Here is a 27,022-nt window from a genome sequence, read left to right on the forward strand (position 1 = left end):
GCTGTCGATTAAAAATCACCAAGATTTTGCGCTCCGATGTCTGTAATGGCGCGCCTTTTGACCCACATGTCTTCAATGGCGGCCCATTAATCCAAGCACAATTAGCTGCTACGCGGTCTGGCGTTCTGAGTCGGGTAACTTGATTAGCGGCATCGGGTGCTTACTTGGGTTAGAAACCACTGCTATTGTACGCAACCGACGTAATGTGGGTGCATTAGCAATTGCCCCCTCATGTGTGCGAGATGTCGACGCAGCAGCTCTGTATTATTCGCAGAAAATTGCCTATTCAGAATGAATAAACGTTATCTGCGTTTTGTGTATATAAAGTATTCGCGGAGACTTTCCTTGGCTGGGATAAAAATGTATGTTGTGATGTATATTGCTTTGTAAGTTAACAAGTAATCCGCCTAAGGATTTACGTTGTAAAACGTTCCTGGCGTTTACTTCTGAACAATCAATTTGCTATGTATATTGTTTATGTCGAGAGGTTCCAGCAGACAACTTGATGCTCGGTATAAGTTCTACGAGAACTGCATGTATAATGAAGAACCAAGCATACGCACCTATTAGTGCCCCGTTCTATCCAGAAACAATCAAGTCGGAAAGATGCTTCACAGCATGTATCCGAAACTATTTTCTTACACCCAGCATATAGATGAACTTACAATTCAAAATGAGGCAACAAAACTTGACATATCATAAAAAAAAATTCTTCATGTATAAATATATAATTGCAGGTTTCGTCTATTCGTCCTTTGCAATTTTGAGGACAATTCGTCCCATAACTTCGCCTCTAACGAGCTCTTCGTAAATCTTTGGCAAGTCCTCAAATGGTCGAACGACAACTTTGGGCTTCACAACACCTCTTCTTACAAACTCAACCGCCTCTAGACATTCCTTCAGCGATCCAACCAGATTCCCTGTAATGTTGAGGGCCCTGAGCGCGATAGTGGCGACAGTTGTCTGGAGATAGACTTTGTCCGGGGGAAGGCCTACACAATTGAGCGTTCCGCCGATAGTAAGCATCTCTGCGGCCTGAGCATAAGCCTTTTGGTTGTTCGCTACCACTATGGCTGCGTCTGCTCCGCCATTTGTGAGCTCTTTGACCTTTGCGACAACATCGGGCGTAGTTGTAAAGTCGATATAGCCGTGGATGCCATATTGTTTCAAGAACTCTCCCTTCTCGGCGCCACCGTCTACACCATAGACAATAGCTCCTTGTGCCAATGCATATTGTACTGATGCTCAAGATTAGTCACTATGACTGTGGAAGGGAGGGTTCTGGTTCACAATGTACCTGCTAGATGACCCAATCCACCGCCAGCACCAACAATTACTACAGAATCGCCTGCCTTGACATTGGCATTCTTCACTGCCTATTCAATCTTATTGTTAATGGATGCAAAATCGCCATCTTGGCTGAATTTTAATCAGCGACTTACCTTATAAGTAGTCACTCCCGCGCAGAGAATGGGTCCCATCAGAACTGGGTCAATGTCATCAGGCAGCACCGCTAGATAATCAGCGCCTATGACAATATATTCCTGGAAGCTTCCATCCCTATGATGCAAGTGGTTCAATTGCTTGGCGCAGTATTGCTCTTTTGCAGCTAAGCAATAGTTGCACCGATGGCAAACACGAGCTATGAACGGGACGCCGACATAGCTGCCAATTTTGATATCCTCAGGCACTCCAGGGCCCAGAGCCACAATGCGGCCAATACCCTCGTGCCCTCCTACATGAGGTAGTTTAACATCGAGGATGTACGATCCATCTGCTCTCATCGCTGTGCCAGCTTGGGTATGGAGATCTGCTTGCAATGTTAAAAATGCTGCTCAAAGAATGCGTGCTACTGAAATTTAGTAAATGTTCAGATGGGTTCATTCTCACCGCTTTGACAAACTCCCGAATATAGAATTTTGGCCAAGACTTCATTTTGGCCAGGCTGGGGAACCGGATAGTCGTGCTTAAAGACAACGCCGCCGCCCAGCTTTGGAACCGTAGCCGCGGTCTGGGTCGTGGGAATGGCAACCATTGTTGTGAAATATTGACTGGGTGTAGATAGATGAAGTGAATTTATAAAAGAATGCGCATATACAGACAGGTACTTGGTTTGTGTTCTTGTTGGACGGCTACATTAGTTTTGCGACCGGCAATTACTGATCATTTATAAATTTCAAGATTAAAGAGTCTGAAACCATCCTTCGTCTCGAAAGCCCAATAATCTCTTTGCCCGCTCGGAATAACGTATGCTTCGTCATGTGGGATCAGGTTTCCCCAACTTTCCCCGCCAAGTTTGTCCAGCATTAGTCCGGGCGAGGCAAGTCCAGATCGGCAGTATCAATTACATTCGGCCACAGTGTCGCATTTTACGTGAGTACGCATTACTTGATAGTTTCGGAAGCCAAGGCGTGTGGCAGAGTTCCAGTTTCCCCAGTAGTAATATCGCTTCAAGCACGGTATTTCGAGTGCTATATACCCTGGTGAAATGCTAAATCCATGTAGTATCAACGTTAACCCACCTAGATTCGATTCATTCCGCATCACCACATTGCATTACCACATCGTCAAAAGCGTTTGTAAGTTTTCAAATCAAGGCTCCAAGAACAAACCTGTTTCCTGCCTAGTTACTGCAATGGGCTGCTTTGGCATTGCTATCAGAGCACCACAGCCAGAAGAACTTGTCTTTTGCTGATCGTCGCAAATTCCTCCTACTTTGTCTACAGCTTATCTTCCCGCGTTACCTCCCGCCATCTCCCGCTTATTCCGCTAACCGTCCCCCGCTCGATAGCCGTACGTGGGGTAGCACCGTAAAGCTCACAGTTAACTCCTTTTTCATACATAAGTCTGTAAGAGGATTTAACTGACACACTCGGCTGCAGGCGGAAAGTAGACAATTTCTCTCTCCATCGTGAATCTTGAGACAACCTCCGCCATTTGCCCGGCGCGTGCGGTACTTCCCGTCCGTCATTACTCCGGAGCCGGTTATCCTTTTGGAACTTGATCATCATCATATTCGCTCAACCTCTCATGGCCAAGAGGTCATGCGATTTCTGTGTCCAGCGCAAAACGCGATGCGATAATGGCCGCCCATGCCGCAAATGTCTTGACGCACAACCTCCACTTGATTGCACTTACTCGAGACCGGTGCTGAAGCGCGGCCCAAAGACTTCAAAGCTCACACAGCAATCCAATTGGAAATGGAGGGCCGACGGAGAGAAGCAGCCGCGGGTCGCAAGTAGTTGCCTAAATTCAGATTCAGTAGGGATCGCGGCAAAGGTCTCGGCTTCATGTTTGAAGATAGAAAGACTGGCTCTGTCAAGACTCAAGCCGATAATCGAATGCTACAGTGCTCGGCTGTATCCGGTGTGGCCAGTCCTCTATGCATCAAGTCTTCTCGCTAGACTTGAGGAGGTTGAAACGAACACGTTGGCGAGCCTGCCGAGCTTGCCGTGTATTGATGATGTCTACATCATGGCATTGGCTCTGTGTTCGGCCACTATGGCCCAGCTGAATCTTGGCGAGATGGAGGACATGTCTTCCCACATCAGTAGTGAATACTTGGAGAAGGAGTGTAACCGACTTCGCGCCCTGACAAGCTACCGGGAGAACCCATCGGTGGAAGGGGCTCTCACCTCCTTCTTTCTCCATGTTTATCACGCAAGGGCTGATAACAGAAATGCTTCTATGCTGTTCCTGCAAGAGGGCATCTCCATCGCTCGACTTCTCCGTCTGGATCGGATAGAATCTGAACCCAACCAGCTTCCAAACGGTTGGGATGATGACCCAACCACTGTAGTTGCACAGAAACGTCTAGTATACATCCTTTTGTGGGTGAGCGAAAGGTAAATAACTCTGGCATGATAACCTCCATATTTGTTCGAAGAGGTACAAACGAAGAAGTACAACAGCTAATGCTCTGAACTACGAATAAAGGGGCTACGCTATCCAACATGACCTTCCCATCTCCATACTCGATATAGTCGAAATACCATCTGCGAAGTTGGATGATTTTGATAAATATGGAAAGGGGCTAATTGAACTTGCTACGTTGTTTGTAGCCTTTGACGCCTTCTTCTACCGTACCACTCGCTACATGCATGAAACATCTCAGCCTCATGTTGAAATGTATCGTCTTATAACAGTTCAACAGTCTTTGAAGATGATTACTCCAAAGCTTTCCGAGTATGACTTAGTACAACAAGCGGATTATACTATTACAAGGCATTGGATGCGAATTCTGCTTTGGCAGCAAGCCATGTCTCGGAGTCTACTTTCATCCCATGCTCAACATGACTCAATGACTTTTCTCTTCCCGTCCCAAATAGCTCAGGAATTTCTTGCATCTATCACGACGAATTCTACGGAACAATTGACATCATTGGGAAGAGATCAGGTAAGTGACGGCTTATCAAAACGAATCTATAAAGAATATCGTTACATTACATCGACATCAAACTAATGCAGCTATAGTTGGTTAAGTCTTTTGAAGTCACAAACACGCTAGCAGATGTGATACTATGCACTACGAGTACCTACAACCATTCTTCTCTACCTAGCACTCACAATTCTCGACGCGAACCAAACTCTGCGACGCATAGAGAGAGCTGGAAATGCGGCCCAGCTGATTTTCTACATGCTTTGTACCAGATCATCTCGCCATTCTTAACGTATGATAGGCGATTGTACGACATGATACGTCTAAAGGCGGCAGATGCACTCTTACAAGCGCCGAGCAGGATTGTTCCAAGGAGCGTTGACGGAGTGCTAAGAGACACGGAGATGGATGCAGATCAAGAAGAGGAGAGGGGTATCGTTTTAGAGAAAGCTTTCGAGCTTACAGCTGAAGCAGATGCTCGCAATTTTGAATCAGAGGGCCTGGGTGGGCTGGATGATATAGAGAAACTGCTCTGGTAGCGGTTCCCTATATGGTGATTTATGACTTGGAATCTTTCTAGTAAACAATATTGAATGCAAGGCAGAAACATTTGTTATGAAGCATTCTAAAGATGATAAAAGATGGCTTGAGTGATCATGTCCAGATATTACGCTGCTTCATCTGCTGTAATCTGTAATTGTCAGCTCAGACATGGACAAGTTGACGGCAAGTGAATCCCAATGCAGATCAGCAACTCGACATATCAGTAAAGCAATAGATACCACAATTTCTAAAGGGGCCAATACCTGTTCTTTTTTTAATACTCCCACGTGATATATTGACTTCATTCCTCCCACCCTTTGTGTCTTTTTTCCTTTCTTTTCTCTTTCAGAATCCTTTAGAAGCCATTCGCACTCATACCTAGTCCCCTTCTAGGCGGGGATTGAATGACGTGCGGGTACCCGTCCTTATCGCGATAGCTGACTAAGGCGCTGGCAGCCAATGTCTCGCCACCAAATGCCCGCTATGAAAAGTACAGATCGCTTGGATTCCTCCAACTCCGCCGACGAGCTCCGTCTGGCAGACCTTTTCGTCTGCGGTTTTTCTTTCTTCTTGGATGATTGAAGAAAGCTGACATTGACCATTCGCTTGAATCGCATTTTTAGTTTCCTCCTGGAGGCACCGCCCTCCTCCAAGTCTGCCTGCCATGGCAGCCCTCGTGGACAATCCGCAGATTAAACATGCGGAGTTGCTTCGTCCGCTGCCATTCTACTTCCACGCCTACATCTGGCCCTTTGCCATTGTTTGGCCCATCTTCCTCCGATTCTATCTCTCTCAGGATCTCTACGATAAGCACATTGGCGCCTCGGAATGGACGTTTGTGTGGTGCGGAACCATCATCACGGCCCAGTCTCTTGTCTGGCTGAGCACGCACTGGAGCGTGGCTCTTGATGCGCGATTCACCGCAAGCAAGGCCCAAAATGTTCAAGATGCCCAGTTGATCAAAGTTCTTCCTATCGCTAACGCCGGCTCTGGCGAAATCTGCAAGCTGGTGCGAGATAAGGTGCGTCTCATTCGCAGTTTCAAGGATTTGTATCGTTTCGGCAACTAACGCATTTGTTCTCTATAGGTTGGTGGCAAGACCAACACCTCATTTTTGTTCCAGAAACGCCGTTTCCTCTACAATCCGGATACAAATTCCTTCAGCTGCCTCCGATATGCCATCGACGCCGAACCCAAGCCCACTATTGGCGAGTTCCAAACATGCCGAGGCATCGATAAGCAGTCCGACCTGACCCGCATCGAGCAACACTATGGTACAAACACTTTCGACATTCCCGTCCCGACATTTACAGAACTCTTCAAGGAGCATGCGGTCGCGCCTTTCTTTGTGTTCCAGATCTTCTGTGTCGGCCTGTGGATGCTTGATGAATACTGGTACTACTCACTGTTCACTCTCTTCATGCTTGTCGCATTTGAGAGCACCGTTGTCTGGCAGCGCCAGCGCACCCTGAACGAGTTCCGCGGAATGAGCATCAAGCCTTACGATGTCTGGGTCTACCGCCTTGGCAAATGGACCGAGGTCCAGAGCGATGCACTGTTGCCTGGAGACCTCGTGTCAGTTGGTCGAACAAAGGAAGATAGCGGAGTCGCATGCGACATGATCTTGGTTGAGGGTACTGCGATTGTTAACGAGGCTATGCTTTCCGGAGAGAGTACCCCCTTACTAAAAGATTCGATCCAGCTGCGCCCGGCTGATGCACTACTTGATACTGAAGGACTTGACAAGAACGCCTTCCTCTGGGGTGGTACCAAAATCCTCCAAATAACCCACGGCAACCCTGACGAAGAGAAGCCTAAGCTGGCTTCTGGTGTCCCTTCTGCCCCTGACAATGGAGCCTTGGCTGTTGTTATCAAGACCGGTTTCGAAACTTCGCAAGGTAGCTTGGTTCGAACCATGATTTATTCGACTGAGCGCGTGTCTGCGAACAACATTGAGGCCCTCTTGTTCATTTTGTTCCTTCTTGTCTTTGCGATTGCGGCCTCATGGTACGTCTGGGATGAAGGTGTGCGACGGGATCGCAAACGCTCCAAGCTCTTGCTAGACTGCGTTTTGATTGTCACTAGTGTTGTGCCTCCAGAGTTGCCCATGGAACTTAGTCTCGCAGTCAACACTAGCTTGGCAGCCCTTTCAAAGCTGGCCATCTTCTGTACTGAGCCATTCAGAATTCCTTATGCTGGACGTATTGACATTGCTTGCTTCGATAAAACAGGAACGCTTACTGGCGAAGACTTGGTCGTCGAAGGTATTGCAGGACTGGGCCTCAACCACACCGACGTTGAGGACAAGCGAGAAGGTGACGGTGCTCACTCTACCATTATTGATGTGAAACAAGCTAGCCTGGAGACGCAGCTGGTACTTGCTACTGCCCACGCCTTGGTACGATTGGATGAAGGCGATGTTGTGGGAGACCCCATGGAGAAAGCCACTCTTACTTCTCTTGGCTGGGGCCTTGGCCGCAACGACCTTCTTTCAAGCACTCCCAAGGCTGGTGCTACTCAGGGCAACGTTCACATCAAGCGCCGCTTCCAATTCTCTTCAGCTCTCAAGCGTCAAAGTTCTATCGCGTTTGTCAATGGCATTCACACAAGGACCGGCCAAAAGATCAAAGGTACATTTGCTGGCGTCAAGGGTGCTCCCGAGACAATTCAGAAGATGCTGGTTGAGGTACCTGCCGATTATGAGGAGACTTATAAATTCTTTACACGCAAGGGATCCCGAGTTCTCGCATTGGCCTACAAACAGCTTTCCGTTGATTCCGAGTTGGGTGCCAGCAAAATCAATGACTTGAAGCGAGAGAAAGTCGAAGCCGATCTCACATTTGCTGGCTTTTTGGTCCTTCACTGCCCCCTCAAGGAAGATGCTAAAGAGGCTGTACAGATGCTCAACGAGAGTAGCCACCGTGTTGTCATGATCACTGGTGACAACCCCTTGACCGCTGTCCATGTCGCTCGAGAAGTCGAAATTGTGGATCGAGATGTTCTTATTCTGGATGCCCCTGAAGATAATGCCGGTGGCGAGAAGCTTATCTGGAAGAGTGTTGACGACAAAATCAGCATTCACGTCGATCCTTCTAAGCCAATCGATCCCGAGATTCTGAAGAACAAGGATATCTGTGTGACTGGATACGCTCTTGCCAAGTTCAAAGATCAGGCTGGATGGTACGACCTTCTCCGCCATACTTGGGTCTACGCTCGTGTATCGCCAAAGCAGAAAGAAGACATTCTTCTCGGCCTCAAGGATATGGGCTACTATACGTTGATGGCTGGTGACGGCACCAACGATGTCGGTGCTCTGAAGCAGGCTCATATTGGTGTTGCTCTCCTCAATGGTACCAAGGAAGATTTGACCCGCATTGCGGAACATGCTCGCAACACTAAGCTCAAGGAAATGTATCAGAAGCAGTGCGAGCTCATGAACCGATTCAATCAGCCTTCGCCTCCCGTTCCCGTCCTTATTGCTCACCTCTACCCTCCTGGACCTACCAATCCCAACTATCAAAAGGCCATCGAGCGTGAGGCCCTCAGGAAGCAGATTACGCCCGAGGAATACATCAAGCAGAATGGCCATCCCGTAGAGACCATTACTTCTCCTGGAGCCCAGAACATCTTGAACAACCGTCAACAAGATGCCAACAAGAAAGCCGCCTCCTTGGCTGATAAGCTGACAACTAGCATGATGGAAGCTGAGATGGGTGATGATGAACCTCCAACTCTGAAACTGGGCGATGCTTCCGTTGCCGCGCCATTTACCTCCAAGCTTCGCGATGTTATTGCCATTCCTAATATTATTCGCCAGGGCCGTTGCACTCTCGTTGCCACGATCCAGATGTACAAGATTCTCGCATTGAACTGCCTCATCAGCGCTTACTCCCTGTCCGTCCTGTATCTCGAGGGCATCAAATTTGGCGACACTCAATACACCATTAGTGGAATGCTCATGTCTGTTTGTTTCCTGAGCATTTCGAGAGCTCGAGTTGTGGAAGGACTTAGCAAAGAGCGACCTCAGCCAAACATCTTCAACGTCTACATCATTGGATCTATTCTTGGCCAGTTCGCCGTTCACATTGTTACTCTTATCTATATTGCTCGTTTGTGCGATAAGATTGATCCGTAAGTGCCAAGCATCTCCTCGGGTATCGCATGATTTACTGACTTTGCTATAGACGCTCAGGAGACATTGATCTGGAAGCCGAATTCGCCCCATCGTTGCTCAACTCTGCGGTGTACTTGCTTCAGCTCATTCAGCAAATTTCTACGTTCGCCATCAACTACCAGGGTCGACCATTCCGTGAGGGTATTCGTGAGAACAGGGCCATGTTTTACGGAATTGTTGGCGTTTCTGGTCTCGCCTTTGTCTGTGCCCTGGAGCTCATGCCTGAAATCAATGAGCAGATGAAGCTTGTGCCATTCACCGAAGAATTCAAGACCAAGATGACCACAGTCATGGTTCTCGATTATGCTCTTTGCTGGGTCATTGAACTTGTCTTGAAGAAGGGTTTCAGCGACTACCGCCCGCGTGACATTGCTGAACGCCGACCCGAACAGCTCAAGCGCGAGGCTGCGCGTAAGCAGGAGGTTGAAAAGAAGAAGGCGGAAGAAGAAGAGAAGGAGAGATTAGCAAAAGTGGCTGAATTCGAAAGGAGAGTCGAGGAACGCAAGAGGAAGATTGAGGCATGGGCTGCTGGCCGTCAGCAGCCGGCGACGGGGTCATGATTTCCTTTCTTCTTGGGTTCTATCAGGACGGCGACGGCGGCGAAAATCGTTTGGCAAGATGAAGAGGTACAATTATAGAGCTGGAAGCTGAATAATGTTCTTAGATGTTCATAATTGGTAACGAGCAGCGTAGACCATGTAAAATACCAAATCTAATAGAGTTTCCTCTCCTAATAATATTACAAGAGTTACTGACAGAGATGCAATGACTAGGAAGAGATGGAGAAAGAGAAGTTGAGCTCAAAATTAGAATGTCTTTCTGCCTGTATTGATCATTTGTTTTGTCCAACAAGATTATTCCAAGGCTCTGCTTTGTAGACGAAAGTTAAAGGTATCTGCCACTACTATAACGTCGTTTCTCGCTTCTCATTTGGTCAATCGTGGCATCCAATGCAGTGCAATACAATGCATGCGACACTCTGTATAATTACTTGTCTCATTTACAATGCTACAGAAGTTTATGGATTTTATTTGTAACAAGCCCTGAGCAGCGTAATTACTGCTTTCGGCATGACTCATCTAGCTTTCCTGATAAGTAGGCGCTGATAAGCCCGCCAGCTTGGAGCTTTTGGCCCCTCCTATGCTTTTCAGTGACGCTACCACCGAGCTTCGCCAATTCAACATCTGCTGCCGCCGCAATGTCCATCCACCAGCTCTCTCGCCTGCTCCCTCTGCCAGACGATGAGCTGCAGCAGGTTCTCGACTATGCCTCAACTCTCTCCAAGCCCGAAGCCGTAACGCACTTTAGCAATCTTCTTGGCGACTCGCCTCCCGTCATCGACTTTATATCTACATTCAACGCTCGCCGAAAAGACCCTACGGTCCCTCAGCAGCAGCCCAAGCCTGCGGCTGCTCTGATCCCTTCAGCTTCATCGTCTTCGAAAACTCAGCCCAAAGCTCAAAAACCCGCTGCTGCCGCCGAAACGATAGAGCCGGTGCCGAGACATGCAAGGCAGGCTAAGAAAAAGAAGGCGCCGCTGCATGCACTGGAAGCTCGAAGGTTGGACGATTATGCCGGCCCGGCGGGAAAAGCATATAATAAAAAGGACTCTGATCTGGAATACATAACCCAGCGGTCCAGTGCGCCCAACAGCAACCAACCATCACGAGGAAATTCGCCCCCGAGGCCTTCTATCAAGGAACCTACTCCTGTGAAAGCGCAGCCTGCCAAGGTCGAAGCGCCGGCACCGCAACAGAAATCTTCTGCAGCAAGTGGTTATCTCATATCTGATGGCCTATCAAAGAAGTCAAAACCAAAATCTACACCTGTGTCTCGCACGTCTACGCCAAAGCCGGCAAACAGCGGAAATGTCACAAAAGTTTCAATATCAGGAGGCGTGCCGATGGCAGGCCAGTCTACGGCATTGGCAGATCTGGATGCGGCTATCAGGTCGTTAGAGATTACGACAAATCCAACGCTGGAAAAGGATGCAAAATCGAGGAGATGTAACTGCGTGGCAACGAGGCACCCCATTCAGGCAGCCGCACCAAACTGCCTCTCATGTGGAAAAGTCATCTGCTTAAAAGAAGGTTTGGGCCCGTGTACCTTTTGCGGTACACCGCTATTGAGTGCGGATGAGATCCAGGCCATGGTCAGGGAACTTAAAGATGAACGTGGCAGGGAGAAACAAGCGGCCAATGCAGCGGCTCATCGCAGAGCAGACGTGGCCAAAACACCAGCACCATTCACGCCTCCTCGTGGCTTGGACGGCGACGCACCATCATTATCTGAAGCAGCGGCCAAGGCGCGAGAGCATAGAGACAAACTGCTCAATTTCCAGGCACAAAACGCAAAGCGAACGACTGTGAGAGACGAGGCAGCGGACTTTGACGTATCGGGTGCCATGAGCGGAACGGGCAGCATGTGGGCAACGCCCGAAGAGCGAGCAAAAGAACTGAAGAGACAGCAGAAGATCATGCGCGAGATGGAGTGGAACGCGCGGCCCGAATACGAAAAGCGACAGCAAGTAATCAGCATCGACCTCTCTGGCCGTCGAGTCGTGAAGACGGTTGCGCCAATCGAACGGCCAGCAACGCCAGAAGAAGACGACGACGATGACTTCAACGACACGGGAGTTTTGCAAGAGACGTCTGGAAACAAGAATACCGGCGGGGCGTTTAGCACAAATCCGCTCCTTGGAGCAGCCGTGCGGCCTGTTTACGATGCCAAGGGGAAAGGGGGCGAGGCTGAAGGGCGAGGCAGCCGCCGTAAAGGATGGAGAAGGGTTCAGGATGATTTGGACGACAACGAGGGCGTTATTCTGGATGGCGGGGCATATGGATTACAGGGCGTTGGCGGAGATGAGCCTGAGCGTGGATGATGGTATAACGCAGGATTTGTAGAGCAACGTGAATAGAGAGTATAGAGCAATCATCATGACATCTACATCTTGAAGGAAGACACCTGAGCTGAGGCTTGCACTCGCATAGGTACATATCCCTATTTGAGCCATCTCATGATGGCCTGCCAGATCCCGCACGTGCTTCGATTGCAGCATCGAGAACCCTTACCCAGCGCCCACTACGAGAGCCACGGGCCGAGTCATTTGACGCTCTAAGGCTGCTGACTAAGAGGCTAAGACGTGTCGCGTCATTCACGTGATTTCGTGTCATTGAAGAATTTCTCAAGTTCATGGACTTTTGTTTAGAAAAAAAAGAGGCTTCCGGCTGGTACACGCCATTGCGGAGCGCTTTTGCCTCTAGATTCGCTAACGCCGGGAGAAAAGTTTAAAAGAAGAGAAACAGTTGCCAGGAAGAGAGAAAAGAGTTGGTTTCCATCGACTGGAGCCACTTTTGCCTGGCAGCTGAATTCTGGATAGGCATCCATTCCCAAGGGGCAGCAAGAAAAGACCCTCCAATCTCACTTTTTGCCCGCGGGGTTTATTTTTTGGGGCGGGGAGCGCGCGAGGATAGGCAAAAAGACCTCGTTCGTCCCACCACGCAACGGCCAAATGGTGGTGGCTAACGGGCGAACCCTGGCAATGCATGCCGTTTGAGGCTTTTCTGAGCTCTGCGAGAAGAAAAAAAATGCGCAGCCCACTGTATTAGAGGGTTGCATCTTAGTGGGCAAAGGTGAGAAGAGGCGAGAGAGGAGAGAGAAATGGTGCTTGTTTGCCTCTTTTCTTTTTCTGCTGCCACTAACATCCATGTACTATGATGATGTGAGCGGCAGCTGCAGATGGCGCTGCATCTTAGCGAGCGCTGAAGATTCTGTAAAGGAAAAAAGAAACGAAAGGGAAAACCACCGAAACCAGAGGGGTAGCATAGACCAAGTCGGCTTTTCTTTCTCATTTCTCCTCCTCTTGCATGGCATAACGGTCCATCAAGGTTGAACAGCTTTTTGCCAAACGTTTTTTTTTTCTTTCAGGCGTCAAATCTTCGAGTCTATACAAGGCGTTGGATCCACTAAGAATCCACCTACTTAGCGCTGCTGTAGTGCGCGTGATGCTCTGGCACTCTGGCAACTGTGGTGATGGCTTCGCGCCTAGCCTCAGTGAGGTAGGTCCGCTGGGACTGAACAGGCTCAAACAGTAGACTTCAAATAACATAGGGATTTGGTGGTTGAGTTTTAGTCTCTTATGCGCGAAATTCAAAGAGTGCAGTGCTCAATGGTAAAACTGTTGCCGTTAAAAGAAACAGAAAAAAGGTCAACATCGGTCCATTGGAACTAAATCTCTGGAGCGCCCATGGGAACAGTGAAAGCGCTGGAGTTTAGCGCTCTTTGGCACTGATCGGGGCCTCTTTGGGGACTTTTTGGGGGGATCCCGTCCTTGCCCGTCCCTCCCGCATCCGTCGCGACTGGACCGCGCGTAACCCACACACACAAACCAGAACTTCTTCTGTCCCGGTAGCCATAGCCCAGGCACCTGCTTTCTTGCTTCACCACACGACATCAAATTGACGACTTGGATACAGAAGCCGCTGCTTTGCGGTTCCATTGTTTGCTACAGTCCACGCCCGCATCGAGACGCGCCGACGCGCCCTTTTGCCGCTGCCGCCGGTCGCCTAGACCAGACCAGTCCCCGATTCAACGCCAACCCAGACCTCGCTCGCAACGCAACGCACGCCGTGGGTTGTCGCGCTCGCTCAGCACATCCGCGACATGCCTCCGACCATGGACGGCGCCAACTCTCGCTCGCCGCTGGGCCGCCAGTCGCCCATTGCCGCCTCCTCCATGTCCGCCACGACGGAGCTGGCGGGCGATGCGGCATCTTCGTCGTCCCAGACCGAGGTCGTGGAGGAGTCACCCCGCGCCTCGCGGTCCCCGAAACAATCGCAACAATCAGACGCCCTTGACGCCCGCGGCCCCGGCTCCGCTCTCAGCATTCCTCTGACCGTCACCAACTCTCAGGAGTCTCACGTCACCAGCTCGTCGGCCCATGCCGTGACGCCTCCCGCGAGCGACATCAGCAGCGTGACGGACAATGGCATTGCAGGATATCTTGGACAGCACTCGGCTCCGGCTGCCGACAAGACCGACCACCTGCTGCAGCTCTCCACCCTTGCAGCCGCCCGAGACAGAATATCGATCGGCACGGCCGCTGGTGTGTCTAGAAAACGCATGGCTGATGGCGAAGTCAAGGCTGGCATGGCAAACATGAGCCCTATCAAAGGTCGTGGCCAAGGCCATGCCAGGAATATGAGTGCCGTCAGCGTCGCATCGACCGGCAGCACAATAGGAGAGGTACGTAGAGGACAAAGTTCATAATGCATTGGAGCATATGGGCAGTAAACTGACTGCATTTCTAGCTGTCTGCCGAGCTCAAGACCCGTCTTTCTTACGCCATGGTCAAGGTCAATTTTGGCTGGCAAGGCCATTCCATCGAAGAGGTTGAGTCAATGGCCGCCTCGCAAGCCGCCTCCCCTACTTCTGGCTCCTCCACCATCCGACGACACAGCTCCTCTACGAGCCCTCGCCTGGATGTTACTGCGGCGTCTGCTCAAGTGCACCGCGCCCAGCAATCCGCCATCCGCCGCAAGTCTGACTCCCCCAACTTGATGTCCAACAAGCCATCTCTCGCTCCTCCGGCGACTATCCAGCCTTCTCTCAATGCTGCACGCTCCAACCCGCGCCGCAACTCAAGCCCTCGATATACTCCCACCATGCTCTCTCACTCTCATTCGGCATCTCCTCACACTCCCGCTCAGCCAATGGTGGTTGATTCGCACCAGTCCCTGTCTCAGCCCGCGCGTATGACCGATCCGATCCTTTTCCCGTCTCATCAGAATGTTCGGGAGCAAGATGCCATGGAGGCATTGCTTTTTATGAGCAGTCCTAATAACTCTGCCAATCTGAAGCATACATTTTCTCCCTCGGCCTCTCCAAATCCCCAAGTGGGTGCCTTCAGGAGTAGCGCTGCAAGACATGCGCTGCCCAGTGCACCCAGGAAGGGCCTTCCTGCGCATAGACCCTCGAATCTGAATCGAAGAGCCGGATTTGATAGGTCTCCAGGGCTAGTCCATCCTCCTGGATCTCCCATGGACGTGGACTCGCCGCAGCACGCATACTACAATCCCAATGGTGCTACGCCAAAGAGGCGTGTCAAGGGAACCAACAGCCATTTGAGGGGAGCTCTTTCGCTCCCCACTGGGCTTGGCGCCGGCCATGCTACTGCTAGGAGGGTGCTGCGAGATGAAGATATTGAGAGGATGCTTGACCGAGCCAGTGCTGAGGCGGCTGACTCTTCTGATGATGAGGAAATCCAAATTCCTCGCTTGAGGAATGAGGTGGCTGGCATGATGGGAGTCCGCGGCTGAGGCAGTTGAATCAAGCTGGTGATTCTCTAGATGCATTTTAACCCTATACTGTGCTATATCAGGCACCTGAAGGAATTACTGGTAACGGCGCCCGAGTTCAGTCGTCTGGCATGGCGCCTTATACCAAGCAAAGCCTATGCCAGATTCTAGTCGACTGACACATGGGACAGTGGCCACGTACACACTACGTCAGTAGCTGTGTGGCCAACTATGACACGGAGAGAGTCCCCATGATTGGTCTTGTGTTTGTACTGACTTTGTCAATCTTCAAATTGCCACGATTCAGCATCTCTGCTGCACCATTGACGGTCGATGCTGCGGGACCATTCCCTGAACCTTGTGATCAATACGAGGCAAGCGTGAGAGTTTGGCAGCGCTCAGTGAATCCGGCGGCTCCGATAGGGCCACCGCATTAGCGTCCGGTTATTCGTACCTGGATGCATTTCTGAGCGATATATCTTGTGGCGAGAACTCTCTCGGCGATGCCCTGAGATTGGAGCTCTTTGTCGTGTATAAGATCATTGTGATATTTGGCCCGCTGAAGAGCTCTTCTTCGGATACGAGCAGGCGTTTGTAAGCATGAATTACATGCATTTTCTGTGGGGCTGGGAACATGTTTCGATGCAATGTGTCGGAGTGTTGTGGAAAACTTCTATTGGGCAGTCGATGAGGATCATTTTCTGACACCTCGTCCAGATTGATAGGGTGTTTCAATTTAAGAGGGATGGATTTGGTGCTGCTGGAAGACTTTTCACAGTCATGAAGGCCATGGTTAATCGTTTTGAGCGGAGCTGCTTCGCGTGGCTCAGAGTTTTTCAGGTTGTGGTCAGTGAAACAGTTGAGATTTGTGCTGTGTGAAACTTCTAGAAATGCCCAATAGTAGCTTTTTAAAAGGAACTTGCTCTTCTTCTGCCCGTGGATAGCTTCCAATTGGCTTATATCAAGGCAGAAGAATACGTAAGAGAAGTTGTTGGGTTGATACAATAGACATAATAATGAATATTGATCTGTGTATATTCTGATTAGAGCTCTTTTTCGGCTGATGCCTGATATTCGGGAGCCGTGGCTACCGGTATGGGCAAGTAGCTCACGCGCTTGATAAGCCTCTGGTAAATCAGCTTTTCGACGTCACTTTGTTGCATTTCTATATTCTACCTTTTCATCCGCACAAAGTATATGCAGTGAAATACTCGAATGCGACCACTAGTAATTCAACCTATGCTCACTTGACGAATGAGGTTTCGATTGATATGTAATTCGCGCCTCGTTACGTTCACAGTACCCTTCTTGAGGTACGTAGGCGTGTGAAAATAGCTATTCTCCAATTTGTTCGCCCAGTCTTGCTCTAACATTTGTGTCTTGATGTTAATGGAGAGTAGCTTTGAATTGGGCACAGGAGCTGTCGAGATCAGGCCGCCAGATCAAGATCCCGCAGCCAGGCTTTGGCAAGACAAGACCTTTCTCGGTTTCAGCAGATAATTATAGCCTGCTTGCCTACCTGTTTTGGGCATACACGCTCTCGTGTGTCTGCTGGCATTCATTCAATGCTCCGGTCCAGACAAATACCCTGAGGGCACCAAAACAGAATATAGGCTGCTTCTCCCCGCTTGCTAAAACAACTCTGGTCTTAAGCCGGCAGTAGCTGCTCCAGCTGAAATAGAGAAGGGACTAGCCGGGCGCCAGCAAAATGAGCATTTGGCGATCGTGAGCCATAGTTTCACCTCTTACGGCGCTTCTGGGACCTAGGGCCGCACTAGGCGTCAGCTTCTTGCAGACTACTGAAATATAGCCCAACTCTCCAGGCCACTGGATTGCTGAAAGCATCATTCTGTAAGTTCTTCAGCTTCATGCGTTGCGAGCAACTATTGAGTCGGTCTAGCCGTCAAAGTCGGCCTCTGCGGATGGACAACTAACATCTCACTTTGTCATCTATCACTTTTCTCGACTTCGCCGCATGGGCAGGCAGAAGGCCTATGAACGCTGGAGGATGACGCGCATGTGCCAGCCCCAATAAGACATTGACTTATTAGCGGCTCTTCGAATGGGATGACCCGCCAATCCTGATTTGCAGCCACTCATCAAACCAGCGCCCGTGATCCGTTCCGAGACAGCCCATTACTATCTGCTACTGCTTGTTGATGCCCAGTCAGTTTCGGCCGCCGGCAGGATGGCCGTTGCGGACATGGCTTGACTCAGTCTAACATGTCAGAACTCGAAAGTGGATGGTGGACAGCACGTTAGACACACACTGGTCCGAGACACGCATGCGATACAAGCCTCGAACCTCTATCTTGCACAAAGCTCTGCCCATTATCAGAGACAGGTGTCTTGGGATGCATCGATTAGGCGCATGGTTGTAGGTCTAGGCGTGGCTGGACCTGTTCTAGTCTCCGATTATTGCCTTTTAGACACCGCTCTCTCACTCCTCTCGGCCGCCTATCATCATGAACAGCCGCCTCAACGGTTTTCGCTAGCTAGCGGTAGCTTCTGACGATCGACCGACAAGGGGGCAATGGAGAACCCACCACCGAAGTTATTCTAATATACAAGAAGGCTGTGATCGCCCGCTCTTCCCACGGCTTGTTTTTGCTCATCTTACGTAGCCTGGGCAAAGTAGGACGGCGAATATCTTCTCATTGGCCGGGCATTGTCCAGCGTCACGCATTGAAAGACGCCCGCTTGCGCAACGACTTCGCCTCTTTGCCTTCTTCTCTTCTTTCTCTTCTATTTATAGTTATTACTCTTCTTCTTCTTCTCATTCCTTACTCATTGTTACTGTTCATCATCATCATCACCATCTTCAATTACAAGAACAGTATTGTTTTCTCCAACACCAACACCCTCTCTGATACTCGTTGATTCTAGCGCTGCAGCGTACTCTTACAACATATCAGCAACTGATTGTGCTCCGTCTCATCCGACATCAAGCCTCAACTCAGCGGCATATTATATCATCAAGTGTTTTTAACAGCGGAAATTCTGCCATCATGGATCAGCCTCGACCTCCTCTGCGGCAGTACACTGGAAATCTCTCGGCGGTACGACCGGCTACAGCTTCGCCTGCACCACAACTACGCCCTCAGCCTTCCTTCCGGGACCGTTTCTGGTCCGCATCCAGCTCAAACTACCACGGCGAGGACAACGTCATCCAAGAGCCCCAAAACAACCTCACAAAAAAGGGTCCCTACGTCCCCCGGAATGCAGCCTCTGGCTTCTCGAGAACCGCAATGTCGCCGCGTGAACAGCAGCTCAGACACAAAGTCGAGAGACGGCCAAGCAAAGACTCCGTAATCGACGTCTACGCTAGCTCTCCTCTAAGTGAGCTAGCGGCGGGCCACTTATACATCCATACGGGCTCCGAGCCTCAGTCCAGCACCACGGACTTTGCCGACTTCATGACGACGGCCCAGAACGAAGAGCGCCTTCGCCGGGCCGCCAATGCCGTGCATGCGCGAAGCCAGTATCGCGACAGCGGCTATTACTCGCCGTCTACCGGCGGCCGGACCGATGGCCGCTGCTCACCGTCTGTGCCCTCATCGGCTTCAGCAGCCGGTTTGAAGAAGCTCAAGTCACAGCCTTCGATGAGGACGTTTGGGCAGCGCATTGCGGATTATATCAAGCCTCCGCGAGATGAGTCCTTGCCGCCTATGCGCCGGTGAGGAGGACGGACATTTAATCAGTCAACGAAAAGTTGGATAATGCACTACATTTACGGAAGCACAACACTTGGGTTATATAACATTGTGCTTAATGAGAAACAGGATAATAATGCGGACTGCGGGCTGGGGGTCATTATGTAGCTTGACGCTTTTCTGCCTCGTTCCTTGAGCTCACAAAAAGGAGGCAAACTTGGCTATCGGCAGCATCAAATACTCAGATACTACCTGTGTACTACTGGAAGGCGAAGGCAAACGCAAGGGCGTTTTGGATACTATGGATGGATACTATGGAAATGGATTTAGCTTACGCACAATTTCTTAATCGACTTGAAATCTTGAGCAGAAGCCAGTTGGCGGCGCTACGACTAATCCTTTTTTTTTCCTCTCTGAAATAATCGTTCAATTGAGGATTTCCCCCCTGTTCACTGCGCCGATCGTCACTTCATGCCGCAATTAAACCTTGACAATAAGTGGGAAGAACTTTCATGACAGGAGTGACGTCTGAACTCAAGGATAAGATTGTTTTCGTGTACGCTTTGGCAGCCTGCTGTTGCCTTATTTGTAGCATCCATAGCCAACGGTGGCGGCGTTTATTGCTTGCCAAGTTGGGTGGTGGTTTGGTATGAAGAGAGCTACATACGATGCCATCTCCTGGAATGAAGTTGCAATAATTGCTTCAATATAACGACACCAATACCCAAAGAGTTGCGCATATCAGAATTGGAGCTTCATCTTAATAATCTATTCACAATCTTCTCTCGCTGTCATTCCTTTTCTTTTGTTCTCTCCTTTTCTTCTCTCCGCGCACATCCCCATTTTCAGTTTCATCTCGGCTCATGGATCATCAACGCCGAATACGGGTATTCCAACGGCAGATGGCTAACTTTTTAAATATCGGGACCTGCCGATCTCCCTCCCTCACTCCTCTGAGGGACAGGATTGCACGTCCGTGCATTATGATTTTTAGTCTAGCCAGTTAGCTAGCTTTGGTTTGCTTGAATCATTGCGGCATCGGCGTACGTAGCCCAGGTTGGCAGCTCGGAATCAAGTCTCCTCTCCTACTTCCCAATGGACAAGGAACTTTCGACATATAGCGTTCCATTTTAGTACTTTTGAAAAGAAGCATATTATCATAGTTTAGTAGCTCGAACGCCCGGGGTTACATCGCGTGTTTGCTACCGGCCGATAGCACTATCCCGCCAAGATGGCGCACCTGGTACTACTGAACCGCACTTTGTGCACGCCGCTCGTATCTATCTGCATCTCGTAATACTCTTTACGGCTACATGCAATGTCAAAAGATCCCTCGGATTGTTTGCGAGGGCGGGAGCGGGCTGGACTATGATGGCGCAACTCGGCAATGCTAACTGCATTATCGCGAAGCTATCCTCTTGGCGAGCATGGTTCTGATCCCGACCTGCCCTTGTGGTTGTCTCACACGACGGCATACGCGCCGTGACCGACGGGGACGCAATTCAAGCTGTCGTCCCGCATCCCTAGGAAAGGCGAGGAGAAGGGGCATCATGTCGGCTCCATAAAGTCCAAGCAGCGCCGCCTTTGGCCTCTCGAGAGAACACTCCCTCTTGACCCCTTCATCCAGCACAGTATTCAGCACATCATGAAGTCGTCGGCACTGCTATGGGGAGCACAGCTCTCGCTCTTTGCGAGCCTCGGCGCCTGCGCGAAGCAGCTCGAGCAAGTCCTGGCTGTCCCGACAGGATGGGCAAAGTTGAACGAGGTCGTGAACCCTTCGCGCCACATTCGAATGTCAATCGCGCTGCGGCAGCCCAATATTGCCAATTTGGAGTCTAAGATGACAGCTAGCGGCAACCGCCTGTCGTTCGATGAAATCCGCGAATTGCAAGCTCCGGCGCAAAAGGACATCGACGACGTGCTGCACTGGCTCTCTCAGAACGGCCTCTCTGGCACTGTCAAGAACGATTTCATTCACGTCAGAACGACAGTCGCCAAAGCCGAGCCCTTGCTGAATATGAAGCTGAGCCGTTACTCGTTTGAGGGCAAAAAGCCTGTGCTTCGTACCACTAAATATACGGTTCCAGACTCCATTGCCGACGCCATCAGCTTTATACATCCCTTGGCCAATTTCATGTCGGCTCGCCACACGGCACAGGTCGTATCTGCACCAGCGGTATCAGCGTCCAAAGCCGTACAACATGCACAAGACGAGGCGTTTTGCGCCGGTGGTGTCGATCCGGCATGCCTTACGCAGCTTTACAACATCACATATTCGCCAGAGAACAATGTCTCGCCGGTCATTTTTGGGGTGGCTGGTTTCCTCGAGGAGAATGCCAATTTGCAGGATCTGCAGCAGTTTCTCAGCACATCTGCGCCGGAAGTCGCCAAAGCTGGCCGCTCCATCAACGTTGAGCTGATCAATGGAGGTGTGAATTCGCAAAACCTGTCCGAAGCCGGTGGAGAAGCTGCCCTGGATGTCGATTATGCTGTGTCGATTGGCTTCCCTACAAACGTAACATACTACATTACCGGAGGACGAGGAGTCAAGCTGAATGATAACGGGACGGCAATCGTAGGCGAGGATGACGATAACGAGCCCTATTTGGAGTTCTTCGATTACCTCCTTGACAAGCCCGATGGCCAGGTTCCTCACGTACTTTCACTCTCATACTCGGACGACGAGTTGACGGTCCCTCGCGACTATGCAGAGCGCGTTTGCAACTTGTTTGGCCTGCTCACGGCCCGTGGAACCTCCATCATCTTCGCATCCGGCGACGGCGGCGCTCGAGGAGGTCGCAACTCCAACTGTGTCACCAACGATGGTACGCACCGCCCAGTCACCATGGCGACGTTTCCTCCCACCTGTCCCTGGGTGACTTCGGTCGGCGCCGTGGTAAACACAGCTGAGCCGCCCAGTGGCGCCAGCTTCAGCACTGGTGGATTCTCCCAGTATTTCTCTCGGCCAGCGTGGCAAGAGGCTGCGGTGACGGGCTACATCAAGGCTCTAGGTGGGCACCTGGATGGACTTTACAACCCGTCGATGCGTGCCATCCCCGATGTCGCCGCAGTTGGCACCGATTTCATGGCCATCGTTGGTGGGCAGACGCATTATCTGCAAGGCACCAGCGCCAGCACTCCTTTATTCGCGTCCCTCATTGCCTTGATCGACGACGCCAGGCTGCGTGCCGGCAAGAAGTCTCTGGGGTACCTCAACAATGTTCTTTACTCGGACAAGGTCCAGTCTGTTCTGCAGGATATCACGTCGGGGCAGAGCGCCTCTTGCATCGTCAACGGAACGAGGCCTGGAGGGTGGCCGGCGGCCGTGGGCTGGGACGCCATTACCGGGCTTGGGGTGCCGAAGGAGTTTGACAAGCTGCTGGAGGTTCTGCTCGATGTATAGTAGAAGTGATAGTTTGTGTAGTATTGTGCCTGGCCGACATAATAAGAAAAAGCGCCATATACTAGTATAATCCGATGTCAAGATAAAGAGTGAAGATGGTGTCTTGGGTGTGTACTCCAAGTTGGATGCGTGCCTGTGCTAGCCGCAAGAGCTCCAGGGCGCCAGGTACCGGCCGAGCTGCTCCATCGCCGGCAATGATGCGCAGCGGCCAGCGCTAAATAGGTTGCTAAATCTAGACCAACTGACCCGCTGAGGGTCGCTGGCCGAGTCCGCTAGCCACGCGCTCCAGGGACCTCAGGGTCCCTCCAGAGCCGCTGACGGGCTTGTGGCAGGCCACCAAGGCCGCGCCGCTAAGCCGCCATTGGCGACGGACAACAGCGCAGTGGGCCAAACCCGCGACACCATGAATGGCTCGCGCGTCAGATGCTTCTCACCGACATCGACCGGGGGCTCAGCTCAGCTTGACCTCAGATTCGCGCGTTTCTTCTTGCATGGACCGGCAGCGCTTTTGTTTTCTTCTTGCCAGTGAACTGTGCTGTTTCGGACTCCTTTTCTCTGTTCCCCCGGTTTCTTCAACGGCCACAGATTGGTCGCATTTCGCACCGTCGCCCGTCTCTCCTAAGCTGTTTTCGCCCCAGCGGCACATTCAACCCACGTAAAGCTATCGCGCGCGCCGTACGAATCCTCCTCGGTCAATACGACTTTATATCCATATCAGATTACTGGGCAGCCTCCCGAAAAGAGAAGCTGGAGCCATTCCTCAACGGCTTCACGCTTACGGTCCGGTTCGGCCCAGCGGCAGGGATATTGCACTACCGTTTTCCTCTCCGCACTTTTGCATCTTCCATTTGTCACGATGCCGATTCAGGCTGTTTGCTGGATCAACTTGATAGAACCCTAAGTTTTTTTTCGACAAAGCAAATTACTTTCAGCCACCAGAACGCGGCGCCGAGCTTGATTGCTCGAACGCCTTGGACCAACGGGCGTGCGATACGCTTAAACCTTCTTTTCCCATTTCTACTGTTTATTTACCATTGTCTCGTCTTTCCGAGCCGCCAAGAGTCGCATCTCCATCTTCTTCTTTGGCATATCCCTCGCTGGCAGCTGGCCTCGCTCAATATCTCAAGATGCCTACGCAGCACGTCGAGCCGGAGTCTCACGATCTTCTTCAAGATGTCGCCAACGCGCTGCTCAAGGCGCGAAAGGTGGTTGTTGTGACTGGCGCTGGAATCAGTACCAATTCTGGCATTCCGGTTCGTCAATCGACTTGGCAGATGTGCTTCATGTCTGGCGAATACTGACTGCTGATCCAGGACTTCCGCTCCGAAAATGGACTTTATTCCCTTATTCAAGCTCAATTCGATGCTGCGAACCAACAAACACGATCGGCCGAGCGCTCCCGGGCGGATGGTACTGGCGCCGGCGCCGGCGTGGAGGAAGACGATTCGGCGAAACGTGCGAGGAGCATATCGCGGGAGCCTTCTCCAGACTTGGATGAAGTTGCTCAACAGCTAAGAGAAGATATCAAGGCGCGCGCAGAATCCGAAGCTCTGGCATCCGGCAAGGATACCGATACACAACGAACCGAGCCCGCCTCAGCTCCCGACGCGTTAAACGAAACCCATTCAACCACTTCACATCTTAAGTCTGCGCTTCTTCCTCCGCCACAACTGACGACATCTCCTCCGTCCTCTCCTCCGAGAGAAGCTTTTATACTTACTCCATCCTCACTGCGAGCCCAGCATGGCAACCATATCGCCGGCGCCTCTCATAAGCTTGTTTCGTCCCCTCTCTCTTCGCCTCCGCCAGTTCTCTTCGACCCCTTCCATCCCTCCTCTCCTTCAGATGAAAACATGAGTCGCCGCAGTAGCACCACACCCTCTGAAATGGACGAATCTCAGGAGTTGCCGTCCGCTTCCCAAGCGTCCAACATGGCAAGGACGTCTTTGCCCAACATGAAGGGCAAGGATCTCTTTGACGCCTCGATATGGGCAGACCCTACGAGAACATCGGTGTTTTACCAGTTCGCAACATCGTTGAGGCAAAAAGTCCGGGACGCCGAGCCTACAGGCTCACATAAGTTTATCAGTCATCTCAGGGATCGTGGCAAGCTCGTGCGATGTTACACACAAAACATAGATCAAATCGAGGAAAAAGTCGGCCTGTCAACATCTCTTCAAGCCGGCCCGGGCAGTAGAGGCCGCTTCTCACGCAAATCAACCGCAAACACGGCACAGCTCAATAAGATGGTCGAAGAAGTATCCAGCGGTGAGAACAGCGGCGATGCTGCTCCCTCTAGCAGCCAATCACCAAGCGAGACGCCAACAAATGCACCAGACCAGCAATCACAGACCAGCACCACATCATCCCAGCCCAGTGGTAAGACGGAAGATGAAACTACCACACCGCCAGATCTACCGAAGCCAATCCCAAGAAAGGAGGCGCCAGCGCTGCAGTCTGGTGTGGAGTGCGTCTTCCTGCATGGCTCTCTACACCTTCTACGGTGCTTCCTTTGCGGACGAGTTTGCTCTTGGGACGACGATGACCGCGAAGTGGAGACACTTTCTGGCCAACAGCCTGAATGCCCTCACTGTGTTGGTGCCACTGAGGCTCGCCAGGAAAGGGGCAAGCGTGCGTTGGGCGTGGGCAAGCTACGCCCTGACATTGTACTCTACGGTGAGGAACACCCAAATGCCCACCTTATCAGCCCCATCGTGACGCATGATCTTGCTCTATATCCGGACATGCTCCTGATCCTTGGGACGAGCCTACGGGTCCACGGCCTCAAAGTCATGGTCAGAGAGTTTGCAAAGACAGTGCACAGTAAGGGTGGCAAAGTGGTATTTGTCAATTTCACCAAACCATCAGAGAGCTCCTGGGGCGACATCATCGACTACTGGATCCAATGGGACTGTGATGCTTGGGTGGCTGATCTTCAAGTTCGCATACCAAAACTTTGGCAAGACCCGGAGCCGCCAAAGGTCAGGAAGAAGCGTGAAGTAGGGGGGGCCGGCGACGAGAACAAAGAGGAGAAGAAGAAGCCGCCTGCTCAGAATCCTGTCGCCTTGCGGGACACCAAAGTGAATGGCGCCTACTGCACGTTGAAAATCCTGAAAGAGCTGCGAAGAATCACGGGCAGTCCACCGCCGCCACCATCGTCTTCTTCTTTACCGCTTCATCTATCACTATCTCTGCCGCCATTACATCGCACCACGGCAGCCATTACCGCCACCCCTGAGCTCCCTGCTCACGTCGAAATCATAACTGAAGCTGCCGTCATAGACGCTCCACCTGTTAGCACGCCAAAAGCAAAGCCCAGGCGATCGCGTAGGTCGGCACCTGGAGCCATGGACAGGCCAAAGAGGACACCATCGACATTAAATCCAAATCATGGCCGGACAAAGAAGCCCGTAGAAGAGGCCAAACAAGAGGTGCCCGAGACACCTGACCAACCCTCTTCTGTCAACACGGTGGAAGAGTTCAGCTCCATTCTACACTCTGTCAAATCGAATCCCCGTATTAGGAAGAGGAAAATGATTGATGGGGAAGAGTTTGTGTTCCCTGCGGTTGGGAAGAAGCGCGCTGCATTGGATAGCCTGTATAAAGGCCCTGAGGAAGAGGACAAGAAGACGCTGCCCCCCCTACGTCCGAAGCCTGAGCCTGCAGTTTCATTTACGCCGTCGCTAGCTGGATCTGAAGGACCTGTAGAGGACGCTCTCACCTCGATTTCGGTAAACCTACGAACGGCGACGGCATTTGCAATGCCGGAGGCATTCTACATTCAAGACCCACTAGTCACATTGCTGGAAAACCCACCTCAGTGGAAAGCTCTGGAGATGAATATTGAAGGTAAACGCAGCAAGCGTCGCGCGTCCAAGAGGTTTCAAACGGCGCAGATCGAAACAAAGGCGCAAGCAGAAGCAAACGCGGCACTAGCACTGGCAGGCCTCAAGACAAACAGCCCTATGGTGACGCAGGTTGCCCATGCCGTTTCTGGCAGCGGACTTTCAGAATTGGCGGACTGGGCGTCCCACTGGGATTGCAGGAAATAGAGAAATGATAAAGAGACCATGTGGATATATGTCTTCTTTAAGAGCTAGCCTTTTCTTCTTCCTTTTTTTTCCATGCTTTTCTTTTTCATCCAACATCACTTATTCCTTTAGTGGAGAATTATGCCTTGATAGATGCCTTGGACAAGGGAAAGGTATTATAGAGAGTCGGCATATATGATGAGCATTTACACAGGTGTTGGTGGTCATGATGATTTAATACGACAGCGCTGGGAATATCGGGATTGTGCCTTTTTCTTTCTTACTATTTTTTTCTTTCAGGCACACATTTGAGTCACGAAGCGTTTAGGGGTTTAGACAACGCTCCGCGTGATCCATGCGTTTTTTCCTCTTTCTCTTGAGAGTATACATAGGGTGGACAATTCTATATCGGCTACAATGACATGATTTTGCACAATCGATCTGATTCACGTTTGTAATCAGGCCGCTACCGGCCCTACTATCGCGAATTGTTCATTCCCCTCACCAAAGGGCGTCGTTGATGTTTTAGCCCAGCTCAATACCC

At 51.0% G+C, this 27,022-nt stretch overlaps 9 protein-coding genes across 9 annotated transcripts; 8 read left to right on the forward strand and 1 right to left on the reverse strand.

The window, feature by feature from the left end:
* Positions 1 to 744: 744 nt before the first annotated feature.
* On the reverse strand, positions 745 to 2,035 carry TGAM01_v207698 (alcohol dehydrogenase 1; the record flags this gene model as incomplete). Its single annotated transcript, XM_018805192.1, has 4 exons — positions 745 to 1,238; positions 1,298 to 1,376; positions 1,443 to 1,810; positions 1,891 to 2,035. 4 exons carry the CDS (start codon positions 2,033 to 2,035, stop codon positions 745 to 747), a joined length of 1,086 nt encoding a protein of 361 aa, XP_018661642.1.
* A 1,439-nt stretch (positions 2,036 to 3,474) lies between these two features.
* Positions 3,475 to 3,849, forward strand: TGAM01_v207699 (hypothetical protein; the record flags this gene model as incomplete). Its single annotated transcript, XM_024550143.1, has 1 exon — positions 3,475 to 3,849. One exon carries the CDS (start codon positions 3,475 to 3,477, stop codon positions 3,847 to 3,849), a length of 375 nt encoding a protein of 124 aa, XP_024405108.1.
* Positions 3,850 to 5,585: 1,736 nt separating this feature from the next.
* Positions 5,586 to 9,655, forward strand: TGAM01_v207700 (ATPase; the record flags this gene model as incomplete). Its single annotated transcript, XM_018805193.1, has 3 exons — positions 5,586 to 5,942; positions 6,009 to 9,052; positions 9,106 to 9,655. 3 exons carry the CDS (start codon positions 5,586 to 5,588, stop codon positions 9,653 to 9,655), a joined length of 3,951 nt encoding a protein of 1,316 aa, XP_018661643.1.
* Positions 9,656 to 10,293: 638 nt separating this feature from the next.
* On the forward strand, positions 10,294 to 11,976 carry TGAM01_v207701 (hypothetical protein; the record flags this gene model as incomplete). Its single annotated transcript, XM_018805194.1, has 1 exon — positions 10,294 to 11,976. One exon carries the CDS (start codon positions 10,294 to 10,296, stop codon positions 11,974 to 11,976), a length of 1,683 nt encoding a protein of 560 aa, XP_018661644.1.
* A 1,781-nt stretch (positions 11,977 to 13,757) lies between these two features.
* Positions 13,758 to 15,412, forward strand: TGAM01_v207702 (hypothetical protein; the record flags this gene model as incomplete). Its single annotated transcript, XM_018805195.2, has 2 exons — positions 13,758 to 14,339; positions 14,405 to 15,412. The coding sequence occupies 2 exons, from the start codon at positions 13,758 to 13,760 to the stop codon at positions 15,410 to 15,412; spliced, it is 1,590 nt and encodes a 529-aa protein (XP_018661645.2).
* Positions 15,413 to 16,645: 1,233 nt separating this feature from the next.
* Positions 16,646 to 16,891, forward strand: TGAM01_v207703 (hypothetical protein; the record flags this gene model as incomplete). The annotated part of the gene is made up of 2 exons (XM_024550144.1): positions 16,646 to 16,704; positions 16,792 to 16,891. The coding sequence occupies 2 exons, from the start codon at positions 16,646 to 16,648 to the stop codon at positions 16,889 to 16,891; spliced, it is 159 nt and encodes a 52-aa protein (XP_024405109.1).
* A 1,508-nt stretch (positions 16,892 to 18,399) lies between these two features.
* Positions 18,400 to 19,071, forward strand: TGAM01_v207704 (hypothetical protein; the record flags this gene model as incomplete). Its single annotated transcript, XM_018805196.1, has 1 exon — positions 18,400 to 19,071. The coding sequence occupies one exon, from the start codon at positions 18,400 to 18,402 to the stop codon at positions 19,069 to 19,071; it is 672 nt and encodes a 223-aa protein (XP_018661646.1).
* A 1,618-nt stretch (positions 19,072 to 20,689) lies between these two features.
* Positions 20,690 to 22,447, forward strand: TGAM01_v207705 (hypothetical protein; the record flags this gene model as incomplete). Its single annotated transcript, XM_018805197.1, has 1 exon — positions 20,690 to 22,447. One exon carries the CDS (start codon positions 20,690 to 20,692, stop codon positions 22,445 to 22,447), a length of 1,758 nt encoding a protein of 585 aa, XP_018661647.1.
* A 1,127-nt stretch (positions 22,448 to 23,574) lies between these two features.
* Positions 23,575 to 26,499, forward strand: TGAM01_v207706 (hypothetical protein; the record flags this gene model as incomplete). The annotated part of the gene is made up of 2 exons (XM_018805198.1): positions 23,575 to 23,700; positions 23,761 to 26,499. The coding sequence occupies 2 exons, from the start codon at positions 23,575 to 23,577 to the stop codon at positions 26,497 to 26,499; spliced, it is 2,865 nt and encodes a 954-aa protein (XP_018661648.1).
* Between the last annotated feature and the right edge of the window lie 523 nt (positions 26,500 to 27,022).

The sequence above is a fragment of the Trichoderma gamsii genome, assembly GCF_001481775.2.
Source record: "Trichoderma gamsii strain T6085 chromosome Unknown Scaffold_29.2, whole genome shotgun sequence".
Lineage (NCBI taxonomy): Eukaryota > Fungi > Ascomycota > Sordariomycetes > Hypocreales > Hypocreaceae > Trichoderma > Trichoderma gamsii.